This window comes from Polypterus senegalus, chromosome 16 (genome assembly GCF_016835505.1).
Source record: "Polypterus senegalus isolate Bchr_013 chromosome 16, ASM1683550v1, whole genome shotgun sequence".
In the NCBI taxonomy this organism is placed as follows: Eukaryota; Metazoa; Chordata; class Cladistia; order Polypteriformes; family Polypteridae; genus Polypterus; species Polypterus senegalus.
Genome location: NC_053169.1, coordinates 73,482,584 through 73,501,819, shown reverse-complemented (window position 1 = coordinate 73,501,819; position 19,236 = coordinate 73,482,584). Strand labels below are relative to the sequence as shown.

The 19,236-nt window shown below is 37.4% G+C and overlaps 1 protein-coding gene across 3 annotated transcripts in view; it reads left to right on the top strand.

Moving 5' to 3' along the window:
* Window positions 1-19,236, top strand: part of cep68 (centrosomal protein 68) — a 75,847-nt gene that overhangs the window by 23,731 nt on the left and 32,880 nt on the right. For all 3 annotated transcript variants that reach the window (XM_039738003.1, XM_039738001.1, XM_039738002.1), the window contains exons 4-6: window positions 274-1,656; window positions 2,088-2,210; window positions 7,023-7,119. In XM_039738003.1, coding sequence (XP_039593937.1) covers window positions 274-1,656; window positions 2,088-2,210; window positions 7,023-7,119 — 1,603 coding nt within the window. The remainder of the gene's footprint in view (window positions 1-273; window positions 1,657-2,087; window positions 2,211-7,022; window positions 7,120-19,236) is intronic.

Below are 19,236 nucleotides of genomic sequence, written 5' to 3'. Positions count from 1 at the left end.
TGAGTCTGTGTTTTCCTTTTCAATGGTTTATATATTTCAAGCTAACTTGAGAACAAATGTAGTCCTAATTATGGGAAGTGACTTCCTTCCATTACTAGTTGCATTTACTTAGCATAGATATTATCATGTCCGGCTGTAGTATTTTCAATAAACAGATGGCTGTAGCAAGATTTTCCATTGTAACTTATAGTCCTTTCTCCAAGCCACATGATTCAAACTGTTATCATAAATAATTTAATAATGTTTATTAATCTATTGTTTTTTCTGTTTAAGGAATTAATAGATGAAAGTGAATATCAGCTATCTTCTAAACATCATCACTTGTCGTCTAAAGACAATACTAAAGATAATGTTACTGTATTCCATGAGCACAACAGTCCTTTAAGTACCAATGAGATAACATTTTTAGCTGAAGATCTTCAGTCCTTGCATGTACCTTCTAATAAGAGGGTAAGCTACAGATCCCTCTCTAGTTCCCATATTGCATACAACCAACTAAAACCCAGGTTTGTTCCTCAACCTTCTTTAACTGAAACATCCAGTTTTCAAGCTCGTATACCTACTTGTCAGACTCGTGTTGGAAGATCTCTTCCGGCAAAATTTTATGAATCTCTTGACTTTCAACGTCAGATTGAGATGTCACCTTATCAAGCTGAATACTGGGCCTGTGCAATACCCAAAACTTTACCTCCAACATACAATCGACAGTCTCCTACTTGGGATCCAAATGAAGAATATCAAGCACTACTGGACTATACCTATCCACTGAAATCCAATTATACAAATTCTAAAATTAAACCAACTAGAGAGAACTTTGAATGTGAAGCACTACAGCAGGACTCTGGTGTAGAACTTGACAGTTTCAGTCATTCATTTAGCAACATAATGAGATCAGTAAGTACTACTTATCCAGAAAATGAATCACCAAGTAATATAAGCCTCAGTTTGGACAGAAGAAGTCCAGGCAGAACTCATAGTTGTCATTCTACAAGTGCGGATTCTGATGAACCATCATTTTGTACACGCTATTTTGTAAATGCTGATTTACCATCATTATACTTTAGCCCATATTCTTCAAGGGGCATTGCTGATAAGGTTGAGGAACACTACACAAATTGTTCCTACATTGAATCAGATCATGAAAACCAAGATGACTGCAAAGTATCACATCCAAAATATATCACATCTACACCTGCACATCCACAGTTTATAGCATCATGTCCTATTCTTCCTTTGAAGAAAATGTGGGATGTCGATGATGAATATCTTTCTCTACCTTTAACTTTAAAAGAACTTGAAACATTATCTGAGCAATTGAAGACGATATCTGGACAGATTAATAAAACTGATAATACAACATTTGAACAGCCCTTTTTTGAGAAAGAAGACACAATGTCATCATTTTTTCCAGATTCTGGAGTTAATGCTAAGAACATCTGGACAGTAACCAGTGACAATGCTGCAGGTGCTGATACCCAATATAACACAATAAAAGCAAAGGACCAATTTAAACCAAACAATGATTTCATTAACGGTGAGAACAAAACCATAACAAGCAAAACCAACATATTTTCAGCACTTAAGGGAGAACTTGATGAAAGACCTTTCTTTGAAGGATCAGCTGAGATGAAGGACTCACTTACACAAAATATCCAGGTACCTTATTTCCACCCCTTTCTCAGCTATTTACCATTAAATGAAGTGGCAATTCAGAATTAGGTCTGTAACTGGAAATGAAATTGGTTCAAACACCAGAAGCACAGTTCAGTGGTGAGTGAACCTTTATCAGAATTAGGTGACGATAAAAGTGGTGTCCGTTTAGGATTAGGGCTGGGTATTCTGTACTTTTTAATATACATAAATGATCTAGACAAGAAAATAATAAGTAAGCTGGTTAAATCTACGATGATACCAAACTAGGTTGAAGGTTGTTTTAAATAAAAAAAAAAAATGGAATGGTAGTTATTTTCTACTGATACTTGAACTGATTTATTTTATTATCTATCCATGATTTTTATTCCTATAATTTGTGTACATTCTACACAATGGTAGAATAAGAAATGTAATAATATGTTTTCTCTATATAGGCATTTTGCTGTGAGTTAGAGCAACTAATTCTGTGGCTGTACCAAGTGGCAAAAAAAATAGACAGCTGGAATCCACCAAAAGCAGATCCTGATAGCATCAGTTTTTCCCTAAACGAATATAAGGTAAAAAATGTCTTCATTTTCAAGGTAAAAGTAATGGTCTTATTTATAGCCCAAAGAACTTTTGATGTTATCATCGGGACAGATTTCCTGTATTTGAGATAAGTAATGTTGATATGTGTGAAGTGGTAATATATTTGTAAAAATTAGAAACAAGAAAGTGTAAAACTATAAAATATAACACTAGGTCTCTGCCTTACAATGAAGAGATTTTCTGCTCTGAACTAACTAAAACTATTAATCTTGGGTTCTTGGGTATATTTCATTGTATTGGTTTGTCTTTACAAAAATAAAAAACTAAAACTCACAAAACAGAAGTTAGCATTAAAAGAGTAACTTTAGTGAGCCTAGAAAAGCAAAGATTACAATCTGAGATGCCCAGCTAGCCTTTGTGTTTGTTAAAGGTGCAATAACATATCATAAATTTGGGGTAAAAAAAAAAAACATTTTTCAGTGTGGTGGCATAACTTTCAATGTTCTTTAAAAGATTGAAAGTAAATAGTTGGATTAAAACTTGCCCAGATCTATAAACTAAAATGACTCCTGTCTTGTGCATATATTTGCTGGGAAAGGCTCCAGCTTCCCTGCCACCCAGGATAGAGCAAGTTTAGAAAACAGATGGATAGATTCAGCTACAGTGGGATGCAAAAGTTTGGGCAACCTTGTTAATAGTCATTATTTTCCTGTATAAATCGTTGGTTGTTACGATAAAAAATGTCAGTTAAATATATCATATAGGAGACACACACAGTGATATTTGAGAAGTGAAATGAAGTTTATTGGATTTACAGAAAGTGTGCAATAATTGTTCAAACAAAATCAGGCAGGTGCATAAATTTGGGCACCGTTGTCATTTTATTGATTCCAAAACTTTTAGAACTAATTATTGGAACTCCAATTGGCTTGGTAAGCTCAGTGACCCCTGACCTACATACACAGGTGAATCCTATAATGAGAAAGAGTATTTAAGGGGGTCAATTGTAAGTTTCCCTCCTCCTTTAATTTTCTCTGAAGAGTAGCAACATGGGGGTCACAAAACAACTCTCAAATGACCTGAAGACCAAGATTGTTCACCATCATGGTTTAGGGGAAGGATACAGAAAGCTGTTCCAGAGATTTAAGCTGTCTGTTTCCACAGTTAGGAACATATTGAGGAAATGGTAGACCACAGGCTCAGTTCAAGTTAAGGCTCGAAGTGGCAGACCAAGAAAGATTTCGGATAGACAGAAGCGACGAATGGTGAGAACAGTCAGAGTCAACCCACAGACCAGCACCAAGGACCTACAACATCATCTTGCAGCAGATGGAGTCACTGTGCATTGTTCAACCATTCGGCACACTTTACACAAGGAGATGCTGTATGCGAGAGTGATGCAGAGAAGGCCTTTTCTCCGCCCACAGCACAAACAGAGCCGCTTGAGGTATGCTCAAGCACATTTGGACAAGCCAGCTTCATTTTGGAATAAGGTGCTGTGGACTGATGAAACTAAAATTGAGTTATTTGGGCATAACAAGGGGCGTTATGCATGGAGGAAAAAGAACACAGCATTCCAAGAAAAACACCTGCTACCTACAGTAAAATATGGTGGTAGTTCCATCATGCTGTGGGGCTGTGTGGCCAGTGCAGGGACTGGGAATCTCGTCAAAGTTGAGGGACGCATGGATTCCACTCAGTATCAGCAGATTCTGGAGACCGATATCCAGGAATCAGTGACAAAGCTGAAGCTGCGCCGGGGCTGGATCTTTCAACAAGACAACGACCCGAAACACTGCTCAAAATCCACTAAGGCATTCATGCAGAGGAACAAGTACAACGTTCTAGAATGGCCATCTCAGTCCCCAGACCTGAATATAATTGAAAATCTGTGGTGTGAGTTAAAGAAAGCTGTCCATGCTCGGAAGCCATCAAACCTGAATGAACTAGAGATGTTTTGTAAAGAGGAATGGTCCAAAATACCTTCAACCACAATCCAGACTCTCATTGGAACCTACAGGAAACGTTTAGAGGCTGTAATTTCAGGAAAAGGCGGATCTACTAAATATTGATTTCATTTCTTTTTTGTGGTGCCCAAATTTATGCAACTGCCTGATTTTGTAATTATTGCACAGTTTCTGTAAATCCAATAAACTTCATTACACTTCTCAAATATCACTGTGTGTGTCTCCTATATGATATATTTAACTGACATTTTTTATCGTAACAACCAATGATTTATACAGGAAAAGAATGACTATTAACAAGGTTGCCCAAACTTTTGCATCCCACTGTATATCGAAATCGCGCATTGTCAAATCAGAGGTTAAAAGATGATATTCCACTGAATGTAGCGTACGCTCTGTTCATTTATACATCAAAAAATAAAAACCACACTTTATATTCACAAATAGAAGGGTGTTTTTTCCCAGGAGTAGTAAAATGGGTATATTTAAGGTGTTTTTTTTTTTCTTTAATTTTCTTTTCTGGCTGTTCATATGGACAAGCTTTGGATACAGTGCTTCGGGGGGGGGGAAGAATACAAGCAAAATATTAATTACATTTGGTTTTTTTACCATAACACAGTGACTCTGGCACTTCACAGATCCCACACCCAGGGTTTCATTTCAATGAATGGTTGTTGTTAGTGCAGAATTTGCATGCTGTTCCACTGTCTGCATGGGTTATTCTCCGGGTTCAGTGTCTGTCTTCTCTCATCTCCAAAGATGTGTTGGTTACGTTAACTGGTAATTCTGAACTGACACAGTGTGAGTAAGGGCAGCTATGCCCAATGCTGGCAAGATAGGATGCAGTCCCCCAAAATCCTGAATTGGTTTAAGCAAATTGAGACTGTTCTGTTTATGGCATTTATTATATTTCTTTATTGTAATATCAAATAGTATGCATTTCATGAAATATAAATCTTGGTTACACTTTGTGTCACACACCTATTTTACTATGACTTGCATCTACCACGCCCAAATTTGAAAAATTACCTAATAATATGTATTCTTCAGGAAAAACCTTCCAAACTTTACAAAGAAAGCCATTGCTGTAGGTGCAAGTTTATCTGCTAGAAAATCAAAAGCATTGTGTGCACTCCACATACTGCAGCTGTATTGATAGGTGTAGACTGGTACAGGAGCAATACAGTCCTACACAGACCTCTTCTGGAGAGCTTTACTTTGACCTTCACCTTCTGGCCTGCCAAACAGTAGCCTCCTAAATACTAAAACAATAAATTTTATGCTAATGGTTCTTTATTATGAGGTAGTGTTTGAGTGCCCCTCAATTAAGATCAGATGACACTTCACATCTTTTTATGCGTTATTTTGACTCGTTTGTGTAGGCTCTCCCCACATGCAGAGTCTATTCTATGTGGAGTCCAGAGCCTTGCTGATCAGTTGATTGGTGACTTTAAACTGGCCAGATGTAAATGAATAAGTGAGTGTGGTTTATGCCCCATAAAGTATCACATCCAGAGTTAGTTTCTACTGATTACTGCTATAATAAGCTTTAGCTTGTAGTGATGGAACTGATAAACTGAGTACAAAAATGGATGAAATTGAAGGAATAAATGTCAGAAAAGTAAACTGCAAAACTTTTAAATTAAACTTAAAATGAATTAAATAAAGTCTCTTCTGAATTTCTACACTTTTATCACACCTTTAAAATCTGTTAAAGTACATTTGATTTGAAATATAGTGCAGACTGGAGTGAAAGATACGGACACCCTGAAAAGCTCAATACAGAAAAGGTATTTTAGGAAAGTGTAGCTGGTATAGGTTTGCACAGAGTGATAAATAATGGAGAAAGATTTCAGGAAACCAGAGGTAAAAGCCACACTGTTCTAAGTTGTCTCAGTGCCAGTGATCACAGCATGCTTTGTCTGTAAGACTGGAACTTGAAGTGCTATTTTGATGTTGGAAATTTGTGTTTATAATAGACACTTGATCATAGTATAGTTTAAAAAAAAAAAAAAAAAAGATCTAATCATGAATTAATTTAGTTTTACTTGATTGTATTGTGGTGAAAAAGTTTCCCAGTTAAATACTTGCCCACCTCTCACTCCACACTCCTTGCAGCCCTGCTGTGTACACAGCTTTAAATATCATCCTGGGGTCATTTCTGATAACAATTTTGACACCAATTAATGTTGCAGTATAGTATGTATACTTGAATGCATTAAATACATTGCTTATCTTCGTTCACACACATACACGGATACTCTGCAAGGTGGAATTGGACCACGCTAAGACTACATAACTAAACTTCAGAATCCAGCACCATGAACCACTGAGTGGTTTGCTGAATTGCTTCATGGATGCAGTGTGCTGGTTATTGTCTGTGTGAAGTTGGTTTGTTCACTACACGTCTATGTAGAGTTTCCTCTGCATACTCCAGTTTTCTTATCACATATCCCCAGACATGCTTGTTAGGTTAGTTCTCAACTCTAAAGAGATCCTGTGTGGTCGTATGTGCATCCAAGTGGGCCCTGTGATGGACTGGTGCCTTGTCCAGGGCTTTTTTTTTTTTCTGCCTTGAGCCCAATTTTGCAGGGATAGACACAAACCAACTGCAACACGGATCATGTTACTTTTCTTTTTCATCTTGATTCATATTGTTTCTGTTTAAAATATGTTTGTATATATTGATATTCTAATTTGCTTAAATACAATTATTTAATATTGTTTTTTGTATCAGTATACTGCTGCTGGATTATGTGAATTTCCCCTTGGGATTAATAAAGTATCTATCTATCATCTATCAATCATTCATGGAATTGTAATTATAAAAACTTCTGAGTCAAATTGTTTAAAGTGCGTTTATTTAATTTTTAGAAATTTCAACAGGAAATTGAAGATCATGAGCCTTTGAGGTTATCCGTTTTGAAAACTGGCAAATTACTTCTAACCTGTATGAAATTAACGTCTCCAGGTAGGACTGATACTGTTCTACATGATTTTATTATGTTACAGTTTCTATGTTTTATGTACACTATAGAATAGACCCAAAAAATGTGTTTATTTTAATTGAGCAGTCTTCAGGCTCTCACTACCGTCTCAATGTCCTATCCATTTTTGGGGTGAGGGTTGGTGGGGTGGATCTCCAACTGTTCTTTAAACTGTGATTTGTTGTTTTGTTGCTATAAAAATAGCACTAAGTGCAAAGTGATCAAAAGTAATGCACCCATTTTTTCCATGGGTACTGGAAATGATGTGAAATATTTATTGTGCCAGTCTACATACTGGCATTATTATAACTGGTAATTGTGAATGATCACAATGTCATAGGGTTCATTAGAGTGAGTTATTAGCTGCCAGGAAAGTGGCAATTTAGACAGAATTTCTTTTGCCTTTCCTTTTCTGTAAAATTTCTGTTCATCAGTAGAATAGTTGATGAAAATTTCAGCAGCAAAATCCATCTTAGGTAGTACTATTACTTTTATTACATGCCTCAAAGTGCTGAAGAGAACACCAAAACAAAAGCCAATTATTATGGTATATGAGCTGATATTTACACAGAACTTTACAATTAAATAAACAGCTCTTTTCACAGTTCAAAGGCTTGATGAAAATGGAGAAACTCTGCCAATATGTAAGAGTGAATTCTCCCACTGTTCTAATTTAAAGCAAATATCCAATAGACCTAAGCATGCTCATTAGAAGTTTTTACTTTGTCATAGTTGTAAATAATAATGCTGAGTTCATCACTGTACTAGACGGTCTAGCAAGAATAGGCTTTATATAATATATTGTAAAAGCCTGTCTTTAATTATCAGTAACTCTTGTTAAAATAGTATGTGCAACATCAAATTCAATGTGAACACTTTGGGTACTCAGTGTGGTTAATTATCAAAAATTGAATGGATGGTTAGATAAAGCTGTTTAATTTGAGGCAATACATTACAATACATAGTTCCTACTTATTCAGTTAAGATTATAACTACCTGTTTAGCTGACTCCACATGCATGGTGATGAGAAATGAAAATGACTCCTCAATAAGCTACTTCTCATTCAACAAGACCTCACCTGGTTGACAATACTGAAGTGATTAGTGTGTTTTGAAGCTGCATAGTCACAAGGAATATCTTGACATACTTCAAGATACTATGACATGCTACATAAGTTCTACAGGTATTATAAATGATGGTGTGGAAGAAAATTATGAATACAGACACCCCCCATTGGAATGCCCTGATTTAAGCAATAAGGCACAGGCAGGAGAAAGCATCAATCATTATTCTTTATGTAAATCTCCGAAGAGGCAAAACGCATCATATCAGTGTTTTTGCAAATAAAAAGTGTCCTCTGTGCTATATTTATACAATCCATCGATTAGGTCACTACTCAAAAAAAGGAATTCATTACATAATCAGAAAACTTTTAACGTGATTGGTTACACCTAGTTTCTAGCGGGACATGGCAGATGTTGATACCTTAAATAACCACAATTTGATTGATAGTCCTGTTTTCTTAGGATGTACATGACATTTTAAATGCATTATTTTTATTCATAAAAAAGGAGATGTGTGAATTTCTCCACATACAGTCAAAGTAAAAAGTATGTGAACCCTTTGGAATTAACTGGTTTACTGCATGAATTGGTCATAAAAAGTGATCTGAACTTCATCTAAGTCACAGGTACTGATATACACAATGAGCTTAAGCCAATGACATACAAAAAAATTCTACTCTTTCATGTTTTTATTTTACAAACTCTTTCAACGTTCACAGTGATAGTGGAAAAAGTAAGTGAACCTTGGGATTTAATAACTGGTTGACCCTCCTTTGGCAGCAATGACCTCAGCCAGGCACTTCCTGTAACGGCAGATCAGACCTGCACATCGTGCGGGGGGAGTTTTAGCCCAGTCTTCCCTGCAGAACTGCCTTAACTATTCCATATTCTTTGGTTGTCTTCTGTGTATGGCTCTCTTCAAGTCATTCCACAGCATCCCAGTAGGACTGAGATCTGGGCTCTGACTGGGCCACTCCAAAAGGCGGAGTTTGTTCTTCTGAAGCCATTGTGCTTTGGATTTGCTGTGATGTTTGGGGTCATTGTCCTGTTCCATCACCCAGCCTCTTCTGAGCTTAAGTTGACAGACAGACACCCTCACATTATCCTGGAGAATTTGTTGATAAACTTGTGAATTTATTTCCCCCTCAATGATGGTAAGCTGTCCAGGCCCTGATGCAGCAAAAACAGACCCAAATTGTAATGTTTCCTTCACCATACTTTACTGTAGAAATTATGTTTTGATGTTAATATTCAGTGCACTTTTTACGCCAAATGAAGTTCCGCTTGTTCCTCCCAAATAGTTCAATTTTGGTTTCATCACTCCACAAAATGTTTTCCCAGTACCGTTGTGGAGTATTCAAGTGCTCTTTTGAAAACTTCAGGCATTCAGCAATGTTCTTTTTTGATAGCAGTGGCTTCCTTCTTGGTGTCCTGCCATGGACTCCTTTCTTGTTCAATGTTTTGCGTATAGTTGACTCATGAACAGAGATGCTAGCCAGTTCTAATGACTTCTTCAAGTCCTTTGCTGTCACTCTAGGGTTCTTTACCTCATTGCTGACTTTGCATTGTACTCTTGGGGTCATCTTGGCTAGGGGGCACCCTTGCAGAGTAGCCAAAATACCAAATTGTCTCCATTTATAGACAACTTGCCTAACAGTAAACTGATGAATATCTAAAATCTTTGAGATGACTTTGTAACCCTTTCCAGCTTATGTAAATTAACAATTCTCGATCGTAGCTCTTCAGACAGCTGTTTTGTGTGAGGCATGATTCCCATCTGGATAGGCTTCTTGTCAAAAGCTCAGACTCAAATTTTATAGTGTTTTTGATCAATCAAAGTAATTCTGGGCCACACCTCTGAACTCGGACTCCAGGTGTGCTAAATTCTGACTGCAATGAGCTTTTTAAAAAGTCATTAGCTCAGGGTTCACTTACTTTTTCCAACCTTCTTAAATGATTTATTCAATATGGTCAAAAATTCTCTGAAAATCTGTATCTTTAGTTATAGGAGACTGCGTTTGTTCATTATTGTGACTGACATGAAGATACAACCATGTTTTATATGGGAATTAGACATAAATATAGATAATTCCTAGGGGTTCACATAGTTTTAACTTTGACTGTACACCCATTATGTATATAATGAATAATCCAGCTGGGAACAAAAACAGGAAACTTAGTACTATAGAACAATGGTTATGCCATAAATATAACATTTTTCTCTTAAGGGGTTATATAAAATAACAAGAAATACATTTATCATAGTGAATAATAAAATAACAGCATCAGCTTTTAAGCATAAGCTCAGAAGGATATGAGACTCCGACACATGCCAGGCGCACATTGGACCAGGGTTCAAATTCAACTCTTACAATGGTCTCTTGACAGTATATACTCGGTGAACTCTTCGGAGTCAACAGTTGAATTGAGGCAGTTGCATTGGGCAAGACTGCTGTGCTTCACATATCCCTGGAAGGGACCAAGATATGTTTTAAATGTGTCTTTTTTTTAGTTTTCTTCACTATGGATTTGGAGTAACATACAATTAGTCAGGAGGTATTGCTTCAGTAACAGTTTAACTGCAGAAGTAAACTCAACAGTTTTTAAAAAAAATAAAAAACCCATGTAGCAGTCATTTATGAACAAGAAGAAAAATTCACTTATATTTTTGATAACCTTATAGGATGAAGTTGCTACTAGGGGCTTTTATGGTTGTCATAAGGTTATGATTAAATGAGAGGAGGATCCTGAAGGGGAAGACGTAGGGCCAGCTTCCTTTTGATAGGCAAAATTGCCTAAAAATATGTGTGCATTTGTTTGGTATCTTGTGGTGGGGATGATTTAGCAAGGTTGGGAATATTTTTAGCTGTTGACTCCATTTTGCAAGGACACATCTGCACTAGAGAAGGAGCAGGTTCCTCAGTGAGGATATGGGAGCACAGTTAGAAAATGCTTAAGAGTACTTTTCACATAAAAGTCGAAAGTGTTTCTTTATACAAAATGTTAATGACATATTTAACCAGTTAATCTAGAAGTGTGTTTAAAGGTAGCTCTTCGAAAACTTTAAAAGTACATCTCTATTTTAGATTTAACAGCCTGGAAAAACAAAAAATGATTGCTGTATATTATAGACTTCTGTTTTTTCATATTTGCAAGTAAACCTTAATGCATATGTTAGCTTTTCCTGCAGCTTTGAACAACCACCATGAATGGAGGCAGGCAAAGCAGACATTTATACAATGGAGGCAATCTAGAGGAGAACCAACACACATTCAGTCACTGTGGTATGTGATGTTAGTCCTCTCCCTAAGCAGCAACAAAACAAATATGATCCACACAGACATTTCCATTTCTTCCTGAAAAAACAAAATAGACATCTGTATACCAGTTTTATATTGTGGTGAATGTCTCCAGAAGTTTGCATTGGATGGGTGAAGCATAGAGATGGATCAAAACACAACAAAGCCCAGTTTCTTTATAAGCAGAGCTAGTTAATTATGGCCATTACGTCTGACATTGCAGAATACCACATATGCTTTAGTCATTAGAAATAGACCTAACATATAAGACAGTAAAAAAAAGAAAAATGCTGAGTAAACAAGAAGTGTATTGTTTCCAACATGCAAGGAAGACTTGCCATCGCTTTTATTTTTTAAATAACTTAATTTCTCCTAACAAAGATTACCTAATATTCTTGTTTATATGTATTTTCTCTGATTGTTTAATAGTGATATACAATTTTAGCCCAGTAGTATTTTATGCATTTTGTGATTGGGACCTTATGTGTGTTCAAGCATCAATTAAGACCATTTCAAGAACTTGTGTTTGAGCCCACTAGGGAATCGTCATCCTTCTCTGCATTAAACACATATTACTTTAGGCGTAGTTTTATTTATTAAACTATTATTCGATTAACAAGACTAGAGTGCTCTGGTTAGAATGTCCTGCATACATGCTGTTTTACAAATGACATCTTCCAGTGCTCTGCTTATGTATTTACTTATGTACCATTTTGTGGAGAACGTCAGATCATGTCATTCTACTTGATATCTAGTTTAGTCATGTCATCAGTCAATCATTATCCATCCATCCATTATCCAACCCACTATATCCTAACACATGGTCACGGGGGGTCTGCTGGAGCCAATCCCAGCCAGCACAAGGCAGGAACAAACCCCAGGCAGGACGCCAGCCCACTGCAGGACACACACACCCACACACCAAGCACACACTAGGGATGATTTAGATAGATAGATACTGTACTTTATTAATTCCAACGGGAAATTCACATACTCCAGCAGCAGCATACTGATAAAGAACAATATTAAATTAAAGAGTGATAACAATGCAGGTATAACAGACAGACAATATCTTTGCATAATGTTAACGTTTTAGGTGGAATTAAAGAGTCAAATAGTGTGGGGAGGAATGATCTCCTCAGTCTGTCAGTGGAACAGGACAGTGACAGCAGTCTGTCGCTGAAGCTGCTCCTTTGTCTAGAGATGATACTGTTCAGTGGATGCAGTGGATTCTCCATGATGGACAGGAGCCTGCTCAGCACCTGTCGCTCTGCCACAGATGTCAAACTGTCCAGCTCCATGACTACAATAGAGTCTGCCTTCCTCACCAGTTTGTCAAGGTGTCAGGCGTCCTTCTTCTTTATGCTGCCTCCCCAGCACACCACCGCGTAGAGGAGGGCGCTCGCCACAACCGTCTGATAGAAGATCTGCAGCATCTTATTGCAGATGTTGAAGGACGCCAGCCTTCTAAGGAAGTATAGTCGGCTCTGTCCTTTCTTACGCAGAGCATCAGTATTGGCAGTCCAGTCCAATTTATCATCCAGCTGCACTCCCAGCTATTTATAGGTTTGTACCCTCTGCACACAGTCACCTCTGATAATCACAGGGTCCATGAGGGGCCTGGGCCTCCTAAAATCCACCACCAGCTCCTTGGTTTTGCTCCTATACTCCTCATCCTGCCCACTCTTGATGCAGCCCACGATAGCAGTGTTGTCAGCGAACTTTTGCATGTGGCAGGACTCCGAGTCGTATTGGAAGTCTGATGTATACAGGCTGAACAGGACCAGAGAAAGTACAGTCCCCTCCGGCGCTCCTGTGTTGCTGACCACAATGTCAGTCCTGCAGTTCCTGAGATGCATATACTGAGGTCTGTCTGTAAGATAGTCCACGATCCATGCCTCCAGATATGAATCTACTCCCATCTCTGTTAGCTTGTCCCTAAGGAGCAGAGGTTGGATGGTGTTGAAGCCGTTGGAGAAGTCCAGAAACATAATTCTTACAGCACCACTGCCTCTGTCCAAGTGGGAGAGGGATTGGTGTAGCATATAGATGATGGCATCCTCTGCTCCCACCTTCTCCTGGTATGCGAACTGCAGAGGGTCGAGGGCGTGGAGGACCTGTGGCCTCAGGCATGGTCTTCATCACATGCGATGTCAGAGCGACAGGCCGGGCGTCATTCAGCTCACTAGGATGTGATACCTTTGGGACTGAGGTGATGCAAGATGTTTTCCAAAGCCTCGGGACTCTCCCGTGTTCCAGGCTTAGGTTGAAGAAGCACTTTATGGACTCCCCAGCTCCAATGCACAGGCCTTCAGCAGTAGTGGCGATACTCCATCTGGACCTGCTGCTTTGCTGGCACAAAGTCTCCTCAGCTCTCTGCTTACCAGGGCTGCTGTAATTGTGGGTTGGGGGAAACTCTCTCCTATGCTGGTATCAGTAGAAGGATGGGTGTAGGGTGCAGTACAGTAGAATGAGAGTGGGTTAGGGTGGTCAAACCTGTTAAAAAAAGTTGCTCATTTGGTTTGCTCTCTCCACGTCTCTCTCGATGTTGACACCCCGCTTCGAGCTGCAGCCAGTGATGATCTTCATCCCATCCCACACTTCCTTCATGCTGTTATTCTGCAACATCTGCTCCAGCTTTTTCCTGTACTGCTCCCTCACTGCTCTCAGCTGGACTTGGAGTTCCTTCTGCACACGCTTGAGCTCATGCTGATCACCGTCTTTAAAAACCCTTTTCTTCTGGTTCAAAAGGCCCTTGATGTCACTTGTATTCCATGGCTTGTTGTTAGCATAGGAGGATTGCCAATATACCTATCTGCATGTCTTTGGACTATGGGAGGAAACCGGAGCACCCGAAGGAAACTCACACAGACACGGGGAGAACATATCTAGTTTAGTTCAATTTAAAATTTAGGGTTATTTTAAAAACTCATTATCTCGCTTAAGACATGTAATTTATCATAACTATCAATCAAGCACTTCAAAAATGCTTTGAACCAAATCACCAGAACAAGCTCTCTTATTGTGGGTTGTAGTATTTATGAACAAATTCTGGACCTGAGCTCAGATAAAACTGTACACTTCTTTCCAGTGTCAGTGAAACGTTCATATATAGTATAGTTTTTGCTCTTTCGTATGCTTTTTATTCGTATCATATACCAGTCTAGCAGCATGCACCAGTCCTTTGTATAATACATTAATGTCCACACACATTGGGCTAATTCACATACTATAGCTTTGATTAGAATTCTAATAAACCATATGATATTTATTTTTCATTTATTTATTATTTATAGAGTGACTTTCATATTGGAAAGGCAGATCCAAAATAAACATAAACATGAACATGAATTAGTCTGTTATAGAGTACATTCACATTTACCCAAGTTGAAATTGCCCTTGTCTGTATTGTTGCAGGACTGCACTGTTTGACCATTGCATGTGATATGGAAACAATCGTGTTGATGCCACAGAGGAATGCAACATAGGTTGACAATATTAGAAATATATCAGACAATTGTTAAAAAGAAAACCAACGTGCTGTATTCAGCATTGAGTAGTACATACTTTATCATCCTTTTAATATGGTTAGAAATTTTAGTAAGTCATATAGCTATTTGATATTTGTTTCCTCTAGTTGTGTAAGTAGTTTTATAATACAGAAAACCAAAATTAATTTGAAATGTGCTATTAGAAAAACAAAAATAAAGCGAGGCATCTTATAGCTATGCTTATTTTTCATAAACAAAGCTGCCTAGTGAAATTGTAGCTTACTAAAGGAGTTCAGCTTTTCAGTATGTATTTCTAAAATGGCTTAGCTGTTGATGTGCACATGAAGATGCTTTGGCATTATCAAGAATTCAGAGAGTCATCTGTGAACCTTGAATGAGATAGGAGCTGGAAGAACTTTGAATAATTTATTTTCTACTCATCAGTTAATCTTAAAGATGCACTTTTACGTTTAGTTAGTTTTTATTGAGAGACACTTCCATTCATATTATTATATACATGTCCAGGCAGACAAATGCAGAATATTTATTGAATGTGGACATAGCTGGTGTCTAACTGTTCAGAATATGTCACCTTTAGTTTTCTAAATCAAGTTTGAGGTGAATGCACACAATTTATGGGTATTTTAAGGAATTAATTGGCTATTGAGCTACTGTGGACAATTCCAATAACAGTGTATTTACAGTAATAAACCAATTCTGAGTCCTTCTCTCTATCTGTTTAATGTCTGCCCCACCCCAATTCTTTGTGGTTATTGAAGAAGTTGATTTTATGTGTGGACGCCCTTCCTAAAACCTTCATCCTTTAGTTGCCTTTTACGGCTTGTAAAAGTAATGATAGGCTTATTCTAAACCTAAATTGTATAAATTTAAAAAGAGTGTAATGATTTTATTTAATATTTGTTTTTTTAGCACCTCTTATAGAGTATGCCATTACAATCTGCCTTGCAAAGTACAAGTGAATACCATTTGAAATAAGTTCAAGTGCAGTACACCACTGTCATTTATAAATATATGTCCTTTGGAGATGCTGACAAAATCTGCACAGTCAGGGAAATTAAACTACATCGAAGTAGACTAACACTAAAAGGGAACAACTAGTACAATCAGTCTGTAGGTGGTATGGAAACGTTTGTCAAAAAATAAGGCTGTAGATATGCAAATTTGGAAAATGGATGGAAATGTATGCTGTCAGACTTCAAAAAGTATTGTAAAAGAGAATACATTTATAATGCATGCAGTTTTAAAATTAAGATTTGTGACTGAATGTGTTTTTCCAATGGAGCTCATGATATATGTAACCTCACATCCTAAACCTAATTCATCTTCTTAACATGTTCATATTATTAATTCTATCTATCTATCTATCTATCTATCTATCTATACACTGTACATGTGAAGTCTAACTGGCTGCACTCCTAGAAACACCAGCTGGCACCTGACCAATAGAATTAGGCTTTTATTTTGATGCGACTACAACAATGAATTCTTAATTACTGATAAGCAACAGAAAAATATAATCAAGACTGAAAGCAAATGGGTGTTAACTACATTTAATTTTCCTATTCAAACATAAGATTCAGTGTTTCCAAAATTTAATAATCCCTAATTCAAATTTTAAAAATGTGGAAAATTTGTTTGGTATATGTATCACATAGTAAAATAGCACAATAGCAATGAAAAGTGTTTAAAATCATCAATGTATAATGTCTGTTACCCAAGTAAACTGATTAAAAAAAAATGAAATGATTTTATTTTTTGAAATGATAAACCCATTCAGTGGAGTACATTTTCCCTTGGCTTGTTTTTCTTTTTTAATCAGAGCTAAAGTCCAAATTCATGCATTGTAAGGGTGAATAGGTGCATGTGTAAGATTAAATGGCTGTAAAGCAACTGCATGACAGTGACAGATCATTTCCTTATGTGCCATTATTAATATCACCCCCTGTCTTCTAAATCCATACATGAGCTGCACGGTTGTTATGTAAAATAAGCACCAGAGATCTTGCTGCTGCTTTTTGTTTTTGTGTCACAGCAACTGAAGTGATTCACTCAGGCTTACGAGTAAAGGCACTTTAGTATAAAAATATACTGAAAAACAAAAAGGATGTAATTAAAGAAACCTGCAAACTGAAAAAGTGAGTGTATTAAGCACTGCTTTAAACCCTCACTACAGTGACACAGAACTGAACTAACTGTAAGCCCAGACCGGTAGTATTCCTGCCCCTGTATGTGTAAAACTGACAATTAGAATTATGAATACATTTTTTGTGCTTGTTTCTATGCATTTTTTATTTGTGTGTGTCTGAATCACTCTACGTTTGTTTATTTGTATTAGTATTCATTTGTGAAATGCACATTTTTCCCTTGTGTTTCCCTGAGTTGTCCTTCCACATCTAACAAGGATTAGTGTGAGTGAATGTGCCCTGCAGTTGACTGGTACAGCTATGTTATTTGAACACACAGATTCTCAATAGTGTTGAGATGATTGGCATAAAATTGCCACTGTCACACTACTGCAGCATGTTTATTAGCAGATCCTCAAATGGCATCCTAGAAGGGATCGGCCATCTTTGAATTTTAAGACATAAATTGAACACTTTGTTACATGTCCCTGTGAAATTTTTTTTCTATACTAGGGGGCTCTGCCCCCTGCTCACTTCGCTTGCCCACCCCCGTGTTTGGTTTACCAGATAATACAGCAACAACATTTATTTATATAGCACATTTTCATACAAATAATGTAGCTCAAAGTGCTTTACATGATGATGAAAAGAGAAATAAAAGACAAAATAAGAATTAGAATAAGACAACACTAATTAACATAGAATAAGAGTAAGGTCCGATGGCCAGGGAGACGGCTGAAGAGAAAATATAAAATCTGCAGGGTTCCAGACCACGAGACCGCCCAGCCCCGTCTGGGCATTCTGCCTAACATAAATGAAACAGTCCTCTATGTATTTAGGGTTCTCATGGAAGGACTTGATGATGATAGTCATGTAGACTTCTGGCTTTTAATCTATCAATGTAAGAACATTAGGCGGTGGTGACGCATATCGCCACCACAGAAAACCAGGAAAAGAAACAGAAGAGAGAGTCGGGGTTAGTACGGATTTTAGAGCCACCATGAATAGTTATTATAATGAATTGAATATACAGAGTATCAGGATTAAATGAAGGTGAAGTTATCAGAAAGCCATGTTAAAGTAATGTGTTTTCAGCAGTGTTTTAAAGTGCTCCACTGTATTAGCCTGGCGAATTCCTATTGGCAGGCTATTCCAGATTTTAGGTGCATTACAGCAGAAAGCCGCCTCACCACTTCTTTTAAGTTTTGGCCTTGGAATTCTAAGCAGACACTCATTTGAAGATCTAAGGTTACGATTTGGAATGTAAGGTTTCAGACATTCCGATATATAAGATGGAGCGAGATTATTTAAGGCTTTGTAAACCATAAGCAGTATTTTAAAGTCAATTCTGAATGACACAGGTAACCAGTGTAGTGACATCAAAACTGGAGAAATGTGCTCGGATTTTCTTTTCCTAGTTAGGATTCTAGCAGCTGCATTCTGCACTCGTTGCAAATGATTTGTCTTTTTTGGGTAGTCCTGAGAGGAGTGCGTTACAGTAATCTAGACGACTGAAAACAAAAGTGTGAACTAATTTCTCAGCATCTTTCAATGATATAAGAGGTCTAACTTTTGCTATGTTTCTTAAGTGAAAAAATGGTATCCTAGTGGTCTGATTAATATGCGATTTAAAATTCAGGTTACAGTCAACAGTTACCCCTAAGTTCTTTACCTCCGTCTTGACATTTAATCCTAATGCATCAAGTTTATTTCTAATAATCTCATTGTCTTCATTATTGCCATCACTAAAATTTTTGTTTTCTCTTTATTTAATTTGAGAAAATTACTATTCATCCAATTAGAAACACAAGTAAGACATTGTGTTTGTGAAATAACAGTGTCTAGGTCATCGGGTGCAATTGATAAATACAGCTGTGTGTCATCAGCATAGCTGTGGTAACTCACGTTGTGCCCCAAGATAATCTGACCTAACGGAAGCATGTAGATTGAGAAGAGCAGTGGACCCAGGATAGAGCCTTGTGGAACACCATATAGAATATCATGTGTTTTTGAGTTATAATTACCACAACTAACAAAGACGTTTCTCCCTGCAAGGTAGGATTCAAACCAGTTTAAGACACTGCCAGAGAGGCCAACCCATT